The following is a 23,381-nucleotide window of genomic DNA, read 5'->3' as shown; positions in this document are numbered from 1 at the left end:
ATACGTTCAACTTTTCCTCCCCAACTCTTGCTTGCCTAATTTAGTCTTCCAACTCCTTCAAAGCATAGTCTAAACACTTAGGGGGCGTTTGGCCCCCCAAGTTGGGTTGGGTTGGGTGGGTAAAAAAAACCCACCCACCGTTTGGTTCACCAATTATTAAAGAGATTTATTATATCGTTTTTCGTGTTAACTCACATTTCTCACCTCGTAATTCGCATCAATTTTTCCAATTACTATTCTCCTATAATAATTACCAACCAAACTTAACTCAACTCTGTGTGCCAAATGCCTCCTTAGTCACATTTTTCACTTCTCCAATGGTTATGCGTCCAACCCTCACTTCCAACACTTAGACAAATTTTTCATTTCCAAGGTTTCAACGCATGGTTTCTTTTTTTTCCCAAGTGTTTAAGCATACTCGTCCCTTCTAAATGTTTCAACTATGCTTCCAACCTTCCTTTCTAATACTTGCTAAATTTTGCTCCTTTTCGGCCAGCTCATGCCCTCAAGCTTTTTGAGACCCAAAATAGTTTGAACACTTAGCCAGACTTCAACCTACTATGCCTCCAACTCTTAGGAATTTTTCTAAGTACCAATGCTTCCTCTAAAGCATAGTTCAGACACTTGGCCAAAATTTTACGCTTCAAGAATGAGTTCATCCTTCAACTCATGGGATCTTATGGAAGCATGGGTGTTGCAAATCCATCCTCTATAAAAAAAAAAAAAAAAAAAAAAAAGTCTTTGAAATTAGATTAAGTCATTGAAAGGACATTTTTATTCAATCCAAACTTGGTATTTACACAACATACTTTCAATTATGTATATTCATAACTAACTGGAACTTTTAGAACCTGTAGTCCTTCCAATTTTCCTTAGGATCATCTTGAGCATTCAACAGGCAGTCTTTGCAACGGTGTCCCGGTTGTTCACATTTTAAACATAGTTTTTCTCTCCCCTCATTGTCCTCCTTGTGGTATTTGTTATACCTGCGACAAGGAAGGTGTACTTCCATCGCTCCTTAACTTCCGACCCTTGAGTCAGTCGTCGTTACCTGCTGTTTCAGAAACTAAGAGAACTCGGGGCATTACTTCCCAATGTGTTCTTGCTTGCACACATAACAACGATTCGTTCCCCAAGACATTCTCCGGGGTGGTGACAAATGGAAGTGTAGGTATGGCACCAATATTATTGAATGACGAAGAGACATGTAAACGGTTCGAGAGAGGACTATGAGCCGAAATTCGAATGTCGATAATAGTCGACACAGAGAGGATGGAATTCTTAAGGCTAGTAGAGGCGACAATGCGGGTAGAAGGAAGTTTGGTGGAAGAAGTACGAGAGAAGGCGATAGGAAAAACAACGATGAAAGTAAGAGTTCCTGAAGTTTCAGTAGATAAAGGTAAAAAAGAAGAAAGTCAGAAGTTCGTACCAGGGGTTTCGAATAAAAAGTTATCCGGATCAAGTTTTAGAAAACGAAAAGTGAGGATAGGCGACCTTGAAGATGATACATACACCAAGCAACCTGGGGAATCTATTGTGAATGTCAACGAAAAACCCTGATACTCAAAATGTAGTAGATATCATTGACGACAATGTTTTGGTGGCATGAATATATGCTACAATTGCAGAGAGGTTGGTTATTATAAGTAGAACTGTCCTCAATGAAGTGGAAGACAAAGGCAAAGATAAAAGCCCTAAAAACCTAAACACATTTTGTTAAACGAACTTATATTCTGACTTTCTTTTTAGTTTTGTTGTAGTGGTTTGTAAAACTTAAATACATTGTGAATAATATGATGTTGTGAATTGTTTCACCTAACATTACAATTACTTGTTGTTTATATTTTTAGATATTCCTCTGCAGAATAAAGAATGAGGACTGAGGAATGGAAAAACCCCTTGTGCATTAGCTACGGTAAGAACCTCCCTAGAGAATGTTTACGGGGAACAAATTGTTGTTATGTGTGCAGGCAAGGACACATTGGGAAGAAATACCTCGAGTACGCTCGATTCCTGAAACTGCAGGTAACAACGACTGACTTGGGGGTAGGAAGTTCAGGAGCGATGAAAATATATATTCATTGCAGGTGTAACAGATATCATAAGGAGGATAGTGAGGAGAGAGGACTATGTTTAAAATGTGAACAATTGGAGTATTGTTGCAAAGACTGTCCGTTGAACGCTCAAGACGATGCTAAGGAAAATTGGAAGGACTACTGATTCTAAATGTTTCAGATAGTCATGAATGTACATAGTTGAAAGTATGTTATGCAAATACTAAGTTTGGATCGAATAAAAATGTCCTTTCAACAATTTAATTCAATTTCTAGGACAATTTTTTTTTTTAAGGAGATGAATTTGTAATTCCTAGGCTTCCACAAGATCCTATGAGTATCCTATGAGTTGAAAGATGAACTCATAGTTGAAGCCCATAAGCTAAAATTTTAGACACTATTTTAGCTAAGTGTCTGAACTATGCTTTAGAGGAAGCATTCATACTTAGAAAAATTCCTAAGAGTTGGAAGCATGGTAAATTGAAGTCGGAATTTTGGAGCAAAATTTAACTAAGTATTGGAAAGGAATGTTGGAAGCATAGTTGAAGCATTTAAGAAGGGATGGGTATGCTTAAACACTTAGGGGAAAGAGGAACCATGCGTTGGAGTCTTGGAAGTGAAAATTTTGGCTAAGTGTTGGAAATGAGGGTTTGATGCACAGCCACTGGAGAAGTGGAAATATGACTAAGTGTTTAGATTATGCTTTGAAAGGAGTTTGGAGACTTAGGAGAACCTCTCAGTGATGAAATTAGGCATGCAAAAGTTGGAGAGAAAAAAATTGAATGCATGGTACATTAAGAAGTATGTACTAAATATTGGAAATAAGAAGTACAACTTGTAACATAGTTGAGTAGGGCATTATGTTGAACGCATGATAGGGCAAGAAGGGATTACCTTGAACGCACGCTTAAACCAACCTGGACGATTAGGGTTGGGTTGGCACATGGTATGTTCAGGAGTGAGAATTTGATTAAGTGTTGGATAACTCGTAAGACACACTCTAGTAGGAGCATGTTAGATGCATAGAGAGCTATGTGGACTACATTTTGGGCACATGAAGAGCAAGGTGAAAACATGAGAAACCCATTTAGAAAAAAGTTGCACCAAGAAACCCTAGGAAATGGTTGGTAAACGCATACCTTGAGGATACCATGTATTAACTTGAATTCTTGGGCATTAAGGATCAAGTTGACAACATGTATATGTTGAAGTCATTGTGAATTTTCATACATGTATATGTGTAATTTGTATGGTGATAAAGAATACACTGCGTAAGGATGGTTAAGGGGTCGTAAGGCCTAGCTCTGATCAAAGGACTTGAGCCTACACAAGGTAGAGCTATGTGCACATAGGGAAATATGGCTGACAGTCCACGGTGTGTGTAGGGGGGTTAGCAGGAAGCGGATACGTTCAAGCATGATAGTATCCTCGCGATGTTGATATGCTTTACTCCTAAGAGTTGAAAGAGACCTTGTAGTTTGTTTACAACTCACTGAGCTTTTCTTTTATGTTTCCTTCTACGTGAAGACAAGACAGCTTAGTAATTGGAACTGGATTGGGAAAATGACTTCTAAACCTGATAGACTGTATGAAAACTTGAAGTTAATTTTTCTTTGGTTAAGATTGAATCAAAAAGATGCATTTTTATTTTCTTTGGTTAAGATTGAATCAAAAAGATGCATTTTTATTTTCTAAGTTGATTAGAAATAGTTTTAATATTAGTCTTAGTCCATGAAGTTACTATTCTGTTGGGGCAATAACGGGAGGTTGGACTAAACATTGAAAAACTTTCAATTATAGGACTCATTTATTCTTTCTACTGGTTCTTTCTTCTATTCTACCGAAATTCTCCCTTCGGTAGGGACAATCCTTATACTTACTGTCGAACTCTTTTAATTTTGTGTCACCATTCTTAAAAACATTAATTAATTCATTAGAGGGAATTTGAAAATTGAAAAGATGAGGGACGTTAGAAGACTAAGAATACGTTTAGAATACATTTTCAATTCTTTGATTTAAGAAGTCAGTGTTGTCATAAATTTCAAGGTTTAGCATTAATTACAAGCAGATTTATTCTTTATTTAAGGTTGAGTCAACATTTTTAATATCACGATATTAATGTCACGATATTAATTTCAAGTGATGATTTGAAAAAGAAATCCAATTAACTTACGATAGCCTATAGGAGTAGGTCTCGTTCAGATGTTTAAATCTCTGGAAATTTATATTTTAAAAATTGTTAAATAACATTTCTATCATTTATAATTTTTTTATGGTAACTCTAAAACTAAAAATGAAAGTCTATTTTATTTTTTCTTTTTGTTTTTAAAAAATTAAATTTAGACATTACTTCAACCTTTAAATTTCTTCTAAAAAATTAAGTCAAATTTTGAGAATCAGAAAAAATAGTTTTAAAAAGTTATCTTTAAAACAAATTTAAAGTAGTTTTAAAAAGTTATTCACTTGACTAAAAATTTAATAAGTACAATTATTGTAATTATTGTAAGAAATCTAGATAGAATAAGTCTAATTTTAAAAATCAACAAAAAAAAAAAAAAATCAAATAGTTACAACTTTGCACAATTCGGAAAAGAGAGGCGCTTCCACATTTTGAACCCAAAATGGTAAGTGACGGGAGAGAACAATCGGGATTCGTACTACAAATTTGATGTCTAATTAAACATAATGATCGATGTTTTAAGCACCGACAATCCTCAAAATCTGGGACGTATGGGAAGAAAATAATTGAATTGGATGTAGATAAAAACTCGTATGATTCAATCCCATAAATAGTGCTCCGTATTAAAAATTATTTTCGTGAACGTGTTGATTTTCAAATTCTATAAAATTACTAATAAAATCAAATTTAAATCTCTATAGAATATAAGGAAATATTATTAGTTCACTGGGACAATATTCTCATCCTCGGGCGTACGGTTTATGAATAAAACAGTAATAAATAAAAATGGTTGGGGATTATACCGTATGACTTTCTGATGATCGAGGGAAGCTCTTATCATCCAGAACATTCATCCCTTTCACGGAAGCTCTGCGAAGGATAAGTTACTCACACGATAGTAAAAAAGATTTAGCGATTACAGTCACCATTTAGAGCCTCAAACTCCATATTCCGGAGGCTGAAAACTTGCAAACCCTCAGAACTCAACCCAGTGACTGTGTGTTGATTTGCAGTTGACAATATAAAACTTCCCACGTTCGAGGGGCCCCCTTTGCTGAGTAATTGGTAAAAGATGCAGGGGGAAGAAAAGTTGTGAGGAATTAAGTACCTATGAAGCATGAAACACCATTTCCAGATTCCAGAGAGGTTTTGGTTTTAATCATATATGCCACCATTTCCTCTTTTCCATTGTCTTCACAAGTTCATTTGCCAATGAAGCAAAGTCTTCTGCTCCATTTCGCAATTCTTCTGTTCGCTTACTCAGTTTCTACAAAGACATCAACGCAAAGTGCAACACGTGATCTGTGACTTTGTGTGTGTCATCAAAGTAGCAGGTATGGATAATAACTCACTCACTGCATGCAAATACGTTTACTAAAATGGGGACGGATTTCCCTTTCACGTTATCCCAACAAGTGTGTTTAGGATGACTTTTTGAAAAAAAAAATGTTTTAATAAGAAACAAGGAAAATATACTCAACAGCCTAAAGACCTTAGTATTAGGGGTGTTCAAAAAGACCGATGATCTGAAAAAATCGATCAACTCAACCTAACTCGTGTGACTTGTGTTGGGTTAGGTTCAAACAAATGAAAATTTTATAGATTTGATTGGTTCATGGGTCCATTTAAAAGAACCTGAACCAATCCCAACTTATTATAAATTTCAAATGTATATTTTTTTACTTATAATACAATTTGATATACATATATTTAATTTAGTTTTATTTAATTTCATTGGTTTTTTTATAATTTATTCTCTAATAACTCTTACAAATAGTTTAGAACTTTGGAGAGAAATTTTACATTATATGAATTAAAATTGAGTTAAACTTAGTTCAATATATGAAAATAATTAAATCCAAATTTTTACGTATCAACATTTTACTTCCTTTTAGAACAAAAATTTAAATAAATGACTCGAGTAACCTGAACCAATCCAACCCAATCATTGTTGGGTTCGGTTGAGTTTACTTTTTATTAAGGGTTATTTGAGTTGAAGAAATTTACAATCTAAACAATTGGGTTGGGTATAAAAAGTTCTTCAACCCAATCCGACCAAACCCACGAATAACCTTTATTAGGTATAGAGGTTCTTAAGCCTTAATCGGGGGATTATGAAGGAACAACCTTTCAGTACAAATTGATAAAGTACAGCTATGTATTACAAAAAAAATAAAAAATAGAAGAAAACTTTTCTAGAAATATGTTTTTCTATTTTTAAAAGTAACTTTTGAAAGAATTCAAGGGTCTATTTGGTAGATAATTGGAAAACAAAATTTTAAAAACAAGGGATTCAAAGAAAACAAATATGTGTTTGGTAATAGATTCAGAAACTAATTCCAATTTAAACAATTTTTCACAATGTGTTTGAAAATATATGTAGCTAAGTACTAAGTTGAATACAAACTATTTACTAACTAATTTAAGAATTTTTTAATGTTAAAAGTTTTTGTATAATTTTGTAATATCATATAATATATAATATATTATATATTACATATTTTAATTTAACAAAAATAATTGAATTAATAACACGAATTACTATATTTGTTATTGTTTTTATCATTAATATGATTTTGTATTTGAGAATTTTGAATTCAAAATATGGTTATGCTGAAAACATAAAAAACTTATTTTCAGAATTTACACTATTTGGATCACTGAAAACAATTTTTGAAAATAGAATCCAGACGGCCAATCAAATACACATTCACTAAACTCAATGAATCTAAAAACATAAAACAGAATCTGAATTGCCTACCAAACAGACCTTAAATTATTGTAAATGTTCTTTTTAAAATATAGTTTGTTTAGTAATAAATAATATATATATATATATATATGAGAATATCCCAAGATTTTTTTTTGAAGAAAGACTTGAGAGATGATTATCTAAACATATTCTAAATATATATTTAAGATAAAAGATATATGCAGATTCTTAATCTATCAAATCAACCTTATGAGAAACGGACATGAAGGTTAGACGTGAAGCGACTCGATACATACCTCGAGTTTTTCTTGCCTCTCCAAGAGTTTGTTTCTTGCATGTGCAGCAGCCAAAGAAGCATCCTACATTTCAATGTTACATTAAAAGAGGAAGTATCAATCAATACTTTATTGAAATGGTTTTCATTTGAAATTACCCCAGAAAATTTGTATGTAGTTAAGATCTCTTCAGTTGTTCTAATTCTAGGCTTCCAATCATCATTCCCATCTCCAAACAATCTTTGCCTTTCACTCTTCTCTTCTGCACAAACAGCAAATAATTTACTGGCCTGTAAAGGCAAGATTAAAAATACTTTTTTTTGAGAGAATTGGGTTTCGTTTGGTTATACCTTTAACCTCCTCGGATGAAGTAGATGCTGCTGGTGGCGGTTCGTCGTCTATTACAATATCATCTATTTCGAAAAGAAAGTTAACAGTGAGCAAAAGAATCAGCAAGAAACAAGAGTAGATCATGGGACTTGTTTAGAGCAGAACCTATTGTGAGTTCCTCAACTTCCTCGGTATTCTTAAGAGCTGAGGATGATGAATCAGAGAACGGAGGCTTCAGAAATATTTTCTGCAAATGGGCACAATAAGATTCACGGGTAGTACAAAGATCTACGGTAGGTGCCATTTTCCCGCCTTTAAAGCCTTTGACAATGTTACCTAATATCCCCGTTGATGGAAGCTGCGGTAACACCGTTATAACTTGAGGCTGAATGAAATACTGAACGCTCTAAGAGAGAAGGGCGAAAATATTCTCGTCAAACCTGATTTTTCTTCTGATAGGATGAAACACTAAAAGCAGCGTCTGCGGCAGCAGCAAGAACTTTATCATGGAGACTAGGCAAGGAGTCAGGAATCCTTGTAACAGAAGACTATTTAATCCTCTTTCGTGAAGACAACTTATATTGTTTCATGCCAGTTAACAGAACATCACGTTACCTGAACTCATTTTCATCAGATAACAGAGAGAGGAAAGCTACCTCGCCCCCATTGGCCTATTAACAAAAGAAGGATGTTTTAAATAAGCCTTTAAGAGCATGAAGAACTTGAAATCTTATACTTGCAAGCATACCAGCACGATCTGCCCTTGTTCAGAAGAACTTGAAATCTTGTCCATGTTTACCGTAAAATTCCACATTAGGATTGATTGAAGAGAGCTTTCTTTCAGCAACTCTAAATCTGGCAAAGATCTAGTCAAAATTTGAAATCAGCAACAGCCATCAAACAACGAGCAATACTAACTAAATGTCTATGGAGCAAAATATATATGTCCATTCTGGTAGGAATGCTTTTGCATAAATATAGTAATCAAGCTGACAGAGCTCCTCACCTTATTTCAATAACACCAGACTGAAACAACAATACTAATCCATAACCTCTTTCTTTCATTTTAAAAGTAGTAGTCCAACAACATTTTGACTGTTTCACTTTACGAGTAGGTTTATCATTTCCCTGCCACAATAAGAGCCTTCAGCCAGCAAGTGAAGCAAAACCATGGTGAAATAAAGGAAAAGATAAAAAAGACGGAAGAACCTGAATTATAGAGTTGACCGAGTATAAGCGCAGTGAATCTTGACAGCAGAGTAGAACATATGAATCAAGGAACTTCTCAGTGGAGCGTGTTTCTTCTGCAGAAGAATGATGTTGGATTTCATGAAAATTTGATCCAGCAGGACTACTGCCTGGATTGGATTCACTTTTGGTAGTAGGATTTTGGAAAGACTCCTGGGTATACTTTTCATCAGGAGATCCAGATACAGAGATACCACCCTCTGGATACAACAAAGAAAAACATTGTAATGAGAAAGGTAGACACACCCAAAGTTTTAAGTTTAAAAATACCATTTTTGGTCCTTGTAATTTAAAGTTGGTTCAATTTTAGTCTCTATACTTTCAATAAATTTTAAGTTTAATCCCCGGTGCTAGTTTATTGTTAATTTTTAACTTTTTTTTTTGTTATCTATAGCATTTTTATTATAAATTTTGAAAACATATTCACATATTTTATTTTCTTGCATGAAAATTATTATTATTATTTAATCAATTTGGGTAAAGATTAATTTTGAAGGACTAAATTTAAGATTTATTGAAAATATAGAGATTAAAATTGAACGAACTTGAAAGTATGGGGACCAAAATAGTATTCTAACTAAGTTTTTATTTCCTTATAATCTCCTCGGGATGGATATAGTACTTGCCTATAACATACATTGAAATCGGGACAGATTCCTTTTTCAAGTGCCACGGCCGAGGGCTGATCATGTTTCCCACACTACCACAAAAAACATTGATCTTTGCATCCTTGGTTAAGATAAACAGTAGTTCTTCAGCATAATTGATTGCAGATTTAGCTCCCGAGTGTCTGGGGCTCTTTAAAGGGCTATTAGTTGCAGCAGAATGTTCTTTCCAAATCATTGTAATAATGGGAGAGCTTGAGTTAGATATGGCATCCATAAAGAATAAAACTGATGATGAAGAAACGTCGAGCACTGCAATCTGAAAAGAACACAAGCTCAGAGACCCTATCATAAGAAACTAGGGAGTACAGTTAAAAAGATCAGTTATGGACAATCCTTACACGACCACTTCGATACCCCACACCAAGTTTAACTCCACATTTAGCAAACTGCAATGCCTGAATTGGAGAATTCAGGAGTGAAAAGACAGCTCTACAATGAGGTCCTTTGCCTTGAGGCAGACTGTGAACTGTGGAACAAGTTGATCATGTTTGTTAATAACTGATTTCTAGTAAAAATAATAAAGATAATTTAGATACATGGCCTATCATTTGGCATTGAAATACATGTCAGAAGTATAGCAACCTGAGATTCAACCATTTACGAGCTTGCCTTTAACTGTTTTTATATATGCCGAAAAGGTTGAAGTTTAATGCAGAGGCTCAACCATTCACATAGACATAGTCAATGACTCTCCTACCAATTCAAACTTTAACCTTGATAAAGCATTGGTTTCTCAAAATCTTTAATAATAGATTACACAAAATGAAATTTTAATTAAACATGCAGGAACCATCCTATAAACAGAGCGGTCCTTGTTTCAATTTTTCATTTGAGATTCCTTAGCATGGGAAAGAATACTTCTGCTAGTCTAGAGGAGCTTCATTTCTTTCCCCATTTTGGAGAAAAGGAAGGAGGGGAAGAATTTACAAATTGATATACCTTCACGTCTAGATTCGGTTACAAAGTGAAAGTTCTTCTCACCAGCACCGCCTTTAAGGTCATAAACCCGCACCTATTCAAGTTAGTTTAGCAAGGAACGGTAAGTAAAAAGCATATTGGAAGCCCAATCTTATGTAAACAACAAAAGATTTCTAACCAGACCACATTCATTGCCAACAGCTAAAGAAGTAGTGGCACTGCAGAAGTCCAATTTTAATACAGGAGCACTTAAACCAGCAACCTTTAGGCCTTCCAACTGCCAAATTTTGAGTACTAATAATAAGGTTTGTATATCTCTCTTTTATCAGAAAAAGAATAAAGCTTATGGAGAACTCTAACCTCGGCATCTAAATGGCATATAAGAGAAAATACAGGATGGGTTGCATCCCAAATGCGTATAGAACCATCTTGATAACCTGCTAGGTATACCCTCTCCACCTTATCATCTTTCATTGCGGGCAACTGATAGGGCACTCCTCCAGTCAACGGCCACTTTGCACTACTACCTTGTATTGCTGTTGAACTAAGCTTCCTTGACGCTAGCTAAGAGAACAAGTTGTTGAAGTCAAGGGTGTATAACTGAGGGCATAGATGCTGAGCATAAGAGAGAGGTTTAAATATAAGGCAACAGATACAATACCCCGGATAAAATCTTTGTCGAGGATCCCCCATTTGACAACTTAATAAGCTTTGATGTGGTCATGGATGGTTCTGCTGTAGGTATCATTGCAGGAAACTCCAAAGGAGAGACAGGTGGTTTGCCGTCTGTCTTACCAATTATTGCAGACAGTGTACTTTCGTCGTAAAAGTGCAGTTTCCCTGGGTTTGTAAGCACAAAAAGATCTTCATTGGGACCATCCCCAGCAGCACCGAGACTTGGCAACAATATCATATCTGCAAAAGAGCCATGAAGTTTGAGCTCTGTATGACCAGCACATCTCAAAATCTCCATTCCAGGTGACCACTCAATGGTTAAAACCTGTTGAAAGCCAAAACATAAAACTAACATACCTATTTATACTGATGATTCCAAAAGAAGCATTTTCATCTTACAGATCATTACTAAGAAAAGTCAACGTTGGATCTTCTATAGAAAGTCATAAAATTAAAAAAACGGGGGGGCAACTAGCGAGAAAATGAAGGTTTCAAATACCTGCCTGCACAAATCTCATTTAGAAAACAATGCAATCAAAGAAATGGATGGTGTCATTTTCTACTAAAATTTCACCCTTCCAATGGCAGTACGAGTAAAAAAGACATTTGCAATTTAATTACTGCTAGAGATGTGAATATTGTAAAACTCTTAGGTTTGAGAAAGAATCAGAATGCTTTATTCATTCACCAAAGATATGAATATATACAAGTGTACAAAGTATAGAAAAGGAAAATATCACAATATTTACAAGAATGGAAAATCCTAATTATAGAATTATAACACTCCCCCTCAAGTTGGAGCATATATGTTAATCATGCCCAAGTTGTTACATAGATAATCTATACGTCTTCCATCCAATACTTTCGTGAAGATATCTCTTAATTGTTCTCCAATCTTCACATATCCTGTAGATACCAACCCTTGTTGAATTTTCTCACGTACAAAATGACAATCAACTTCAATATGTTTAGTCCTTTCATGAAATACTGGATTAGACGCAATATGAAGTGCTGCTTGATTATCACACCACAACTTTGTCGGTGTGGTGATTTCAAATCCCAACTCAACAAGAAGTTCATATATCCAAATCAATTCACATACAGATTGTGTCATTACTCTATATTCTGATTCTGCACTTGAATGTGACACCACATTTTGCTTCTTACTCTTCTAAGAAATCAAATTACCACCAACAAAAACACAATACCCTGAGGTTGGTCTTCTATCTTCTTTAGATCCTACCCAATCAGCGTCTGAGAAACATTCAATATTAGTATGACCATAATCCTTATATAATAAACCACACCCGAGAGCAGCCTTCAAATAACAAAGAATCTGTTCCAATGCAGCCCAATGATCAACTGTAGGGCATGACATGTACTGACTCACAATACTTACTGAATAGGCTATGTCGGGTCGAGTCATTGTAAGGTAATTAAGTTTTCCTACTAACCTCCTATATCTTAGGTTGAAATATTCTATATTCTTATTACCTCAATTCCTAAGAAGTATTTCAACATGCCCAAATCTTTTGTATGGAATTGACTATGAAAAAAGATCTTTAGAGACTGGATACCTGAAGCATCATCACCAGTAATCACAATATCATCCACATATACAACTAACAAGATGACACTACCCTCAGATCTCTTAAAAAAGACTGAATGATCTGACCTACTCTTCCGCATTCCAAAGCTTTCAATCACCTGACCAAATTTACCAAACCAAGCTCGTGGGCTCTGCTTTAATCCATACAAGGATTTACGAAGGCGACACACCGTTCCATTCTCCCCCTGAGCAACAAACCCTGGTGGTTGCTCCATATACACCTCTTCTTGAAGATCACCATGAAGAAATGCATTTTTAATATCAAGCTGATGTAAAGCCAATGATTGATTGAAGCTAATGAAATAAACAACCTCACAGATGCCATTTTTTCTACTGGAGAAAAAGTATCAGCATAGTCAACGCCATAAGTTTGTGCGTAGCCTTTTGCTACGAGGCGCGCTTTTAACCGAGCAACAGAACCATCAGGATTGACTTTAACTGCAAACACCCATTTGCAACTGATAGCCTTCTTTCCTGCAGGGAGAGAAACTAAATCCCAAGTACAATTATCATCTAAGGTAGTCATCTCCTCCACCATTGCGGCACACCAACCAGGATGAGACAAAGTCTCGTGAACAGTTTTCGGGATGAATACAGACTCTAAGGATACAATGAATGAACATGTGGAAGGTGACAAATGGTTATATGAAACAAAAGAGGAAATAGGATGAGCATAAGTACGTTTACCTTTACGAAGAGCAATAGGAAGATCATCACCCGTTTCTGGATCCAAGGACGAAGAAGACTCTGGTATAGGGCATGGAACTGGAGGAGGTTGTCGTCGAGTATAGACCTTAACGATGGGAGGAATAGATGAATCAGGAAGAGTAGAGGTAGCCACAGGAAGAGATGAATCAGGAAGAGGATCGGAAGAAGAAATAACTTTGTAGACAAGGAAATCATCCTCTAATTCCTTATGCTCCCCCTGACTCTTATTCGAAGAGAAAGACGGTGATGAAAAAAATGGGGTATGTTCAAAAAATGTGATATCAGGAGAGACTAAATATTTATTAAGACTAGGACAATAACACCGATACCCCTTTTGGACACGGGAATAACCAAGGAAAATACATTTTAAGGACTTTAGATCCAGCTTGGTATGCTGAGGCCGAACATCCCAAACAAAGCAGGTACAACCAAATATTCTGGGTTGAATGGGAAACAAATGTTGCTCGGGGCATAAAGTACGAAAAGGTATCTCACCCTTAAGAATGGAAGAGGGCATGCGATTTATTAAGAAACAAGCTGTGGAAACAGCATCAGCCCAAAAGGATTTTGGAACATGCATTTGAAACATCAAAGCTCTGGCTGTCTCAAGGAGATGACGATTCTTTCGTTCTATAACCCCATTTTGAGATGGAGTATCAACACAAGAAGATTGATGAAGAATGCCATGGGCATCTAAATAAGACTTGAGTGTATGAGAGAAATATTCCTTAACATTATCACTCCGTAGGATTTTAAGAATACCACTAAACTGAATTTGAATTTCGGCATGGAAGTTACGAAAATGAGAAAGTAACTTAGAACGACTTTTCATTAAATATAACCACGTAACACGAGAATAGTCATCGACAAATGTAACAAAATACCTAAACCCTCCTTTGGACTCAACAGGATAGGGACCCCAAACATCATAATGGACTAATTCAAAAGGAGCACTAGCTCGTTTATTGACTCGAGGATACGAACTCAAACGATGAAATTTAGCAAATTGACATAACTTACAATCGAAAGAAGACAAATGTTGAAGTTGTGGACGAAGACTCTTCAACACAAAGATAGACGGATGACCCAAACGACAATGCTCTTCAAAGGGAGACGACACGCTAGAGCATGTGATGGCCGTAGGTGTTTGTGGTTCAAAGATGTAAAGACCTCCAACTTCTCGCCCTTTACCAATAGTCTGTTTCGTCGTAAGATCCTGAAATAAGCAATAACCAGGAAAAAATGAGACACAACAATGAAGATCACGAGTGAGTTTACTGACCGAAATCAAATTAAACGAGAAATTTGGTAAATTTAAAACTGATGACAAAGAAATTGATTTAGTGAGATGGACGGTTCTTGATCCTAAAACAGGAGTGGAGGTTCCATCAGCTATAGTGACATTAGGTGAAGAGGTAGATGTACAAAGGGTAGAGAATAAACTGGGGTTACTTGACATATGGTCTGTAGCGCTAGAGTCAATGATCCATTTTGACGTGGAGGAAAGAAGGCATTTAGAACTGTTACCTGTCTCTACTATGGTCGTAATGGGAGTAGAAGATGATGCCCTCAATGACTCTTGATACTGCTGAAATTTAGCAAACTCCCCTGCAGAAATCGTAATTGACTTGTCAAGATTATCAGGAGTAGAGGTGACATGTGCAGAGGGTGATGGCATCCTCTGACCCTTATTCAACAATCTTCTGCATTCACGTTTTATATGGCCAGGTTTATGACAATAATAGCAAACACCACCTCCTGGATTTGATCTTCATGAATAGTAGTTGGATCCATTCAACTTGTGTTCAGTTACTTTTGACACCATAGGAACAATCTCAGACATTACTGGTTTCTTATCAGCCATTATCTCAAAAAGTAGACACCGGACAGCAAAGAATCAAACCCTAATTTACCGAAGAGATGTCTACACAAGCAATGAGTATATCTATATATCCCAAACAAACACACCACCAAGAAGAGCCAACAACATTGAGGAAACCTCACTGAAGACGGACGAAAAAACGGCGACGCACGCGCCTACATGCGTCGGCGCGTGGACGGACAGCAGGCTGGAATAGGCGGCGCGTGTGGTCAAATGGCAACCGGACTTTGGGGGTTTTGTAGATTGGCGGCTGGGCTTCTCTTTGGAATGGGTGGTGTCAAAAAAACAGCTAGGTCAGATCATTCAGTATTTTTTTTTTCCCTGGCGGCGGACGGCGGCTGATGACTGTGGCGGCGGTGACTAACGACGGCGAACAAACCGAAGACGACGACTGTGAGTAAACTCACCTCTCCACAAAACCCTAAACGTATCACAAATGGGTTCTAAATTCTCAAACCCTAAGGTTCACAAAAATCCTAAGTTTATTTAGAGAGCTCTGATACCATGTAAAACTCTTAGGTTTGAGAAAGAATCAGAATGCTTTATTCATTCATCAAAGATATGAATATATACAAGTGTACAAAGCATAGAAAAGGAAAATATCACAAAATATTTACAAGAATGGAAAATCCTAATTATAGAATTATAACAAATATTATCTAACGTTATCCTTTTATTCATTAGCCACATCCACGTATACAAAGGAGCCATAGAAATGACAAAGAAATGTAAAAGAGTTAGAATGAAACAACACACCGTTAAAACTTCCTCAGATCCAATCTCATCACCACCATAGATGAATAACTGCCCATCACAATTGTTAGGTGCTCTACTGTTTCCAGACCAATGCAAGACAATAACTGGAAGTCTTTTCTCTGAAGATGACAATTGTAACCTAACAACGTTTTTAGATGATGCCGAACCTTGTTGACCTCTGCTAGAAGCAGTAATTGATGTTTTCCAGAATAAGATATCTCCATCTATATATCCCACAGCAAGAATTGATCCGTTGGAGGATGTCCAACAGAGAGCACTAATCTCTTTCTCTGCTAACCTATTATCTAAAGCATCAATTGGAACGTTATCATCCACTCTGCTTGACGATTCATCAAGTTTATCACTCAACTGCAGGTCCTTGCCGCCTCCAACAAAAAGAACTTGACCTCTTGAGATGTCCCAAAGTAAAAACAAGCCATTTGCATATGCTATCAACACGCTGAGAGAATATCACAAACTGAAATTAGAAGAATTTCATGTAAAGATTTATATATATATATATATATATCATAAAAGAAAAATAAAGAAAACAAACCGTATCCAAATGAGGATTATTTGAATTGTTTTTAAGGGTATAACTACAGTTTTTATAGGCTTTGTTTTAAAGACAATTTTTTATAACCACGAACAAATTACTGTGATAAAATGTTGTGTCAATAAAATTATGTAATTAGTATTCAATGCAAATATCAAAGTTTAATAAGAAACAGTCGTGTCCTAAATTTTTCAGAAATGATCAATCATTAGATTCATGTAACAGTTGTCTATAATCATTTTAGTGCTTCTCATGCAACATACAACTCAATCTAAGAACATAGTTTAACAACTGACTGATCATTGTTGGCAATAGAAAGAATATTGATCTTTAGTACCAACATTCAAATCCAAAAGCAAAGAAGTTAATAAAGTTCATTCATTCTGTGCAAGTATCTTGCCTATTCCCAATAGAGGAATGTTGAAGAACTCCAATGACAGGTGAGGGCGGCTGATTGTCAGGAAATGGAAATCCTGCAACATCTACGGAAAAAAAAAGGTTGAAAAAACAGTGTATGGTGATAAGCGAGAAGGAAAGTAAAATGCACCGAACATCTGAGTTATACACTTTGCTCATTCAACTATTCCCATTCACTTTTATTCATTTTATAAAAAAAATCACCATTGTGATATGGAATTACCTACTGGGATAAAATACATCAGGCAGACATTTGTACATAAAATGGACCAGGAGCAGAATTATACATCATGCAATTTTACGAACTAGACAATAATGTCTCCAACTGAATGAAACAATAGACATTACCATTGATAGAAGTTGCAGAAATAAGGTATGGCATGAGCAGAAGTTTTTCATCTTCAGCATCAAACTTGATAACTGACAACAAACCATTCTCATCCCCGACATAACTGCATGTTATTGAATAATTGCTTATTTCTCTTTTATTTTTTTGTATTTAAATAAGGGCTGAACAAATCAATTTCCAGTTATTGGCCAATAGAAAGCTGAATGAGGGGTTGGTATACATGAAGTGGGAGCCACCAACGATGGAAAATGCAGTTATATTTGATTTCCACTGTAAACAGCATGCTATAGACCTGCTGTCAAGATTCCAGATCTGCCATGAAAAAAAAAAAAAAAAAGCTACTGATGAAACATTTTCTTGCACAGAAGAACGCGCATTCATCTAAACATGTACAGCAGTGTCTTGCCACAAAAAATAAGTGACCTAAAATATTTTGCTACCGAGGAATAACATTTGTGGATGCTTGCAAATTCCAACCAACTACTTCGTAATAAGACTGCAAAGAGTAGTTCACTAATAGCATCTCATAACACTGCTATAGACAACCACGAATACAAATAAAACTGAAAACCAACAGTAACACACTGTCTTACCAATGTTATTGACGTTCAAATGTATACTTTAGGTAAACAAAATAGAGGCTTAAAATTGTTATAAACTCGATTCACGATATGGATATGAAGGCTAGTACCACATCGGGGTTATCAAGGATATAAAAGTACTTGGTTAGTGAAGATTCAATACCTGAATTTCGTTGTCATTGGAGATACTAACTAAATAACCTTCATTCTGTAGAAACTGTAAAAAGGAAGCCTGATCAGTTTCCCTGCTGCTAAAATGGGAAAGAAGTGAGTTAATAATTTAAGTTTAAAAACTGCAGCAATTCTACCTCTAAGTACTTGTAAGGCAATTGGTTTGGGGACATAAGAAGCCCTTCAATACCACCTCCACCAATAACTTTTATTCTTCCATCCCTGGCATGAAAAGTTCATCTTTCAGCTGAAACAATGTCTTCATTTCTCCTGTTCTAGATTTCTACTAATACACATTTCAAAAATCAAACCATCGCTCACCCAACTTCAAGGTGCCATAAATTCCATAGGATAACATCACGAGCATAATGTATAAGATAGGCCAAAAACAACTTAGTGGCCAATTCTTTAACACCAGTGCGTGTGATTACCAAATCAAACAGGCAAAAAAGGGAAGGAAAAAAAAAACCTAAATAGCGGGAGAAAACGCTATCCATAGTTCAGATGCAGGTGACATACTACTCATTTCAACACTTTTTAACCTTCAGATTCATCAAAGTTTACAACTAACAGACGACCAACTCACAGTGTTCCGATAGCCAGTAGCCGCTGAATGGAGTCGAAAGCAAGAATTGATGCTGTTGATGGGATGCCATAGTGAACCGTGACTCTGAGATTCAAGTCCTCCGCAGTCAAACTACCGCGCTGTACAGCATGCTGAATGGAGAAAATATGAAAACAAACGGTCATGCGGTTTCTGATCAGTTAAACATTGACGATGGCTCAGTGATCCAGCGTAAAATAGCTAAAATCATTGCCCACGAAAAATGCCACAACGTAAAAAATGAGACGCTGAAGAAATCGCGAGTTTCAAGCAGTAACGAAAAATGCGAAAAAAGCAATCGATAAACACGATATCTCTACCCGTTTCTTAATTGACCCGTAATACTTATAATCTGTGCAAAGTTGAAACGAATATATCTTCCATTCCTCGCTCGAGACTTAAATAAGACGTTTAAAATATAATCTAAGGTTAGTTCCCTAAATCCTAAACAACGGTATGTCGTCGCCTCTACAGATTGCAGATTCAATGATCAAATGTAACATATCTTGTGAGATAGACGAGACATTTGAAACATGCGCTAAGATTAAGAATAAGAATTCATCGCCTCAATACGTTACGGATTTCATCAATTTTGAGAAAAGAAATTAAAACCCTAGGTCATCTGCATTATTGATGAATTCGAATACGGCAACTCTTATCGAAGTTGAATCAGGTAGAAGACAAAACCTGAGAATGATGAATGGCCTTCTGCAACAATCGCTTGGCGAACATGATTGATCAACCTGACTCCGGCGATTCCTTCCTCAAGAATATCTGATCGATGATCATTGATCATTACGGTGACAGCTGAAGAAGTGAATTCATCGGTTTTCACTCCCGAATTTCAAGTCAATGGCCTTTCCACTTATGCTCTCTCTTTCAACGATTCTTTGCACATCTCTTCTCCTTGTAGAGATATATTTAACTTTTGCGCGCGGAACGCCAACTATTAATACTAATTTTCCCCCTTTTTTCCTTCATTCTATGCTCGAATGTTTTATTGTTTTTTCCCCTTTTTTTAAGCATCGTTGATTTTTTTTTTTTATTGTCTAAAAAAACCTAAATTTTCATCCGTTCGAATTAACGCAGACGTTTTTAAAATAGTAATTTTAATTGTTCAAAATCGATGGTATAAATATTATTCTTAAAAGTATAAAATTAAATTGATATTAATTAATAAAAGCATTTTTGTAGCATTTTTTTTTAACATGACACCCATATTGATTTTAAACATTTTTAAATCGTTTTGAAACATCCACTAACTTATCATAACATAGAGTTTAAGTATATATTTTCAACTAAAAATGTGTACTAAAAAAATTATATATTGTTCTAAAATATTAAAAAAGATATATATGCCGAACACACTCATTTATATGACACATATATATATATGTATCCATTTCGTGTAAATACTATTAATATCGCTTTTTAAAGGTCCTTCACAAGAATAAGGACATTTTTGCTTTTGATTCATCCATTTTAGACATATGAAATTTAGTCTTTTTAATTTTATTTAACAAAAAAAAAAAAAAAAGTCTTTCTACTTTTACCTTGTGAATCACTCCTAATATCTATATATCCCTAAAATTCTTTTTGCAATTCTCGCACCTTTCATTTCAAAATGCTCCCTCAATTTATCTTTGGATGTTGTAATAATTCACTGTTGGGCTTGCCAACAATCCACTGAGGCCCAAAAAAATCAAGAAATGAAATCACACCATGAGCTAGAAACCACTAGTTTCAGAATCAGATGGCTAAAAGCACAATCCACGTGAAATTTTAATCCAACTTTACACGTTGATGGTTGTGATCAATCTGATCCACTCATCTCTATCAAATTGCTTTCACTGTGACTAGCACTTTCATTTTGTTCCTTCAGATTAAAGAGAGCTCAAGAGAGAAAGAAAGAAAATAAAGAGAAAATCCTGTGCAAATTTCTTGAGAAATCTGATGAAGAAGATGAAGTTTGATAAGTGCAAGAAATGTAAAGAGAGGAAGAAGAATAACAACAGGGTTTAACGTGGTTCGGCAACAGTGGCCTACATCCACGGAGGAGCTGGAACAACTTTATTTCCTGTAGAGATTTGAAGTACAACAACAGATGAGTAACTATAAATCTTTTCTTGTTTTCTATGTATTGAAGATTCTAGCTAGGATCCTTTATATAGGATTTTACAAAGTAGTTGTAACAGAATGTAAAGTTTATTTCATACACATTTCTTAACAAATCTCCACCTTGAAATGAACTTTAATTAGATTCAGCTCCTCTTTGCTAACTCTTTTGTTTCATCCTTTGTCTTTCAGTTCAAACTCGATGATGTTAAGAAATTTTTGAAGTTTGAGCTGGGTCACGCCTTTGGTCAGCATGTCAGAGGTATTGTCCGAGGTATGTATCTTTAAAACTCAATCTTCTTTTCTTCAATCTGTTCACGTATGAAGTGATATTTAACATATATATGCTTTGTTCTAATGTGATATTGACCATGTTTAGATGGATGCATGGTGCTTTGATTATCACAATAGATCTTCACTGTGTTCTATTTTATACCGAAATCTAGTAGTAACCCTTTAAGCCATAGGCCTTTTTTCACAGCTTATGATAGGGCAATAAATTCAGTCTCAGTGGTAGAAAGCACTACCACTGATTGTAATGTAGCCTTCCAACTTAGAATATAACTTCCATATAGGAAGATATACTTGGATAAAGACCTTCTTTTATCTAGGTCCCCTGCATAGTCTGAATCAACAAAGCCAATTAACTCTGGTTCAATATCAAAAAACTATTGATATAGTAGTATGGCACTCACAGTACTCTTTAGATACCTCATAATCTATTTAGTAGCTTCCCAATGCCTTTTTCCAGGGTTGGTCATGTACCTACTGACCAAACTAGTAGCATATGCAATATCTGGCCTTGTAAAAATCATTAGATACATAAGACTTCCCACAACTTGGGAGTAAGGAATTGTAGACATTAGCTTTAGATGCTCAACATCTGTTTCTTTGGGTGAATTCTCTGATGACAGTTTGAAATGATGTGCTATAGGTGTGCTAACTATTTTTGCCTCAGTCATATGATACTTTTTGATTAATTTCTCACAATATTGTGCTTGATCTATGCATAGTTTGTGTGCTGTTTTGTTTCTTTTGATATCTATGCCAAGTATTCTGTTTGCACTTCCCATATATTTCATTTCAAACTCGGATTTCAATAGATCTTTGACTTGTTTTAAATCTTTCATGCTAGTTCCTGATAGCAGCATATCATCTACATATAGGAGCAGATAGACAGGATTTGTGTAGGTTTTAGTGTTTATATAAGCACAACTGTCATAGGAACTTTTAATACTATTCTTTTGTATGAATTCATTGAATCTTCTGTTCCAACACTTAGGAGACTGCTTAAGTCCATAGATAGACCTCTTTAGCAGACAATAATAATCTTCTTTCCCACTGACTATATAGCCTTTAGATTGCCACATATAAATGGTTTCATCTAGAAAACCATGAAGGAAAGCTGTTTTGACATCAAGTTGATCAAGCTCCAGGTTCTGTTATGCCACTATAAATAGAAGTAATTTGATTGAAGTTTGTTTGACTACAGGGGAAAACTCCTTTGCAACCAGTCTAGCTTTATACCTAAGTTATTGAACATTAGGGATACCCTCTTTAAACTTGTACACCTACTTGTATGCAATAAATTTGCTCCCTTTAGGTAAAGGAACTAGGTCTCATGTGTCATTTCTCATTAGGGACTCAATCTCATCATTCATTGCTTCTATCCACTTCCTTGCTTTTGCACAACTTACTGCCTCTTCAAAAGTAGAGGATTATGAGTCATTATCCTGTTCTGAGGCATTTAGAGCTAAGTTGATGTAGTCATCATATCTTAAAGGTGGAACAATAGTTCTTCTTTGCCTATCTCTAGCTAGGGTATAACCCCTTAGATCTGGTCCCTTTTGCTCAGTGTTAGAGGTTGCCTCTTTTTCTTCTTCTTCTTCATAACGAGGCAACTGGCCATTGGTATTATTAGAATTTGAGCTTGAGGGATCTATAGTAGACGTGAGTGTTCCACCTCAATTGTTTCAGTCTGCTCTTGAGGTGTTTGTTCAGGGGTATTTGATTTTTGCATAAACATTTCTGTTTCCCTGAAAATAACCTCTCTACTTTTTAACACTTCTTCTTAGTTGAATGCCATAGTCTAAAACCTTTCGCTCCTTCAGTGAACCCCATAAACATATATTTTACTGCTCGGGCATTTAACTTTCCCTTACTCTAATGTACAAAACCAATACACCAAAAATCCTTAGGTTACTGAGGTTAGGTGGGTGATTGGTCCATTTTTATTATGGAGTGAGCAAGTCTAAAGAAGCATGAGGGCACCTGTTAAGTGTGTAAACTGTATAATAAATGAACTCTTATACAAGAGTACCTATGAGCGAAAGAGGATCTTTCCAATTCATTGTGACGAAATTTCCACATATACATTCACATATACAGATATGCATTATATAACACTAAATTACTGGCATGCTTAAAGAATAAAATACAAGATAACGAGGACTTACAATTGATGACTTTCTTCAGAACAAAAACTCGCTCTCACACGAACGGACTCCTTGCACTCTCTCTAGAACGTCAGGCAATCGTTCAGCACCTCCAATCATGTACCACGAACAGCTTTG

The 23,381-nt window shown here is 35.6% G+C and overlaps 2 protein-coding genes across 10 annotated transcripts in view; one reads left to right on the top strand and one right to left on the bottom strand.

Moving 5' to 3' along the window:
- Nucleotides 1–23,381, top strand: part of LOC120090333 (selT-like protein) — a 34,221-nt gene that overhangs the window by 7,204 nt on the left and 3,636 nt on the right. The window contains exon 5 of one of the 4 annotated variants that reach the window (XR_005485518.2): nucleotides 20,576–21,082. The gene's annotated coding sequence lies outside the window, so the exon portion shown is untranslated. Of the gene's footprint in view, nucleotides 1–1,850; nucleotides 2,314–20,575; nucleotides 21,083–23,381 lie in introns of those variants that run through there. The other 3 variants (XM_039047918.2, XM_039047917.2, XM_039047916.2) reach the window with 3 other exon arrangements.
- LOC120090335 (exocytosis protein SRO77-like) lies at nucleotides 4,910–19,707 on the bottom strand. 6 transcript variants are annotated; one of them, XR_016524386.1, is made up of 26 exons: nucleotides 19,381–19,707; nucleotides 18,676–18,806; nucleotides 18,227–18,311; nucleotides 18,082–18,135; nucleotides 17,558–17,649; nucleotides 17,337–17,440; nucleotides 16,972–17,053; nucleotides 16,016–16,475; nucleotides 14,398–14,593; nucleotides 11,047–11,300; nucleotides 10,746–10,949; nucleotides 10,564–10,662; nucleotides 10,407–10,479; nucleotides 9,806–9,933; nucleotides 9,426–9,723; nucleotides 8,761–8,999; nucleotides 8,558–8,679; nucleotides 8,300–8,417; nucleotides 8,167–8,222; nucleotides 7,992–8,085; nucleotides 7,888–7,909; nucleotides 7,717–7,798; nucleotides 7,572–7,634; nucleotides 7,380–7,483; nucleotides 7,243–7,305; nucleotides 4,910–5,500 (listed from the first exon to the last, which is right to left on the bottom strand). XR_016524386.1 is itself a non-coding variant. In XM_090306699.1 (25 exons), the coding sequence occupies exons 1-25, from the start codon at nucleotides 19,423–19,425 to the stop codon at nucleotides 5,393–5,395; spliced, it is 3,465 nt and encodes a 1,154-aa protein (XP_090162825.1). In that variant the 5' UTR covers nucleotides 19,426–19,707; the 3' UTR covers nucleotides 4,910–5,392. The 6 variants fall into 6 exon arrangements, 4 of the variants coding, with proteins under 4 accessions (XP_090162825.1, XP_090162827.1, XP_090162826.1 ...); XM_090306699.1 differs by having other exon boundaries at nucleotides 7,717–7,909; XM_090306701.1 differs by lacking the exon at nucleotides 7,888–7,909.

This window comes from Benincasa hispida, chromosome 11 (assembly GCF_027475165.1).
Source record: "Benincasa hispida cultivar pf3 chromosome 11, pf3_genome.v1.1, whole genome shotgun sequence".
In the NCBI taxonomy this organism is placed as follows: Eukaryota; Viridiplantae; Streptophyta; class Magnoliopsida; order Cucurbitales; family Cucurbitaceae; genus Benincasa; species Benincasa hispida.
The sequence above is the reverse complement of the archived record's forward strand: the minus strand, read 5'-3'. Positions and strand labels throughout refer to the sequence as shown.

What these genes read in the sequence shown, in the direction of transcription:
- LOC120090335 (XM_090306699.1), bottom strand. Translation starts at nt 19,425, where the DNA reads ATGTTCGCCAAGCGATTGTTGCAGAAGGCCATTCATCATTCTCAG. An exon ending in TGGGGTATCGAAGTGGTCGT is followed by an intron (nt 9,724 to 9,805) that starts GTAAGGATTGTC and finishes TGTTCTTTTCAG; the next exon opens with ATTGCAGTGCTCGACGTTTC. An exon ending in AGAGGCAAGAAAAACTCGAG is followed by an intron (nt 5,501 to 7,242) that starts GTATGTATCGAG and finishes ATGTCTTTGTAG; the next exon opens with AAACTGAGTAAGCGAACAGA.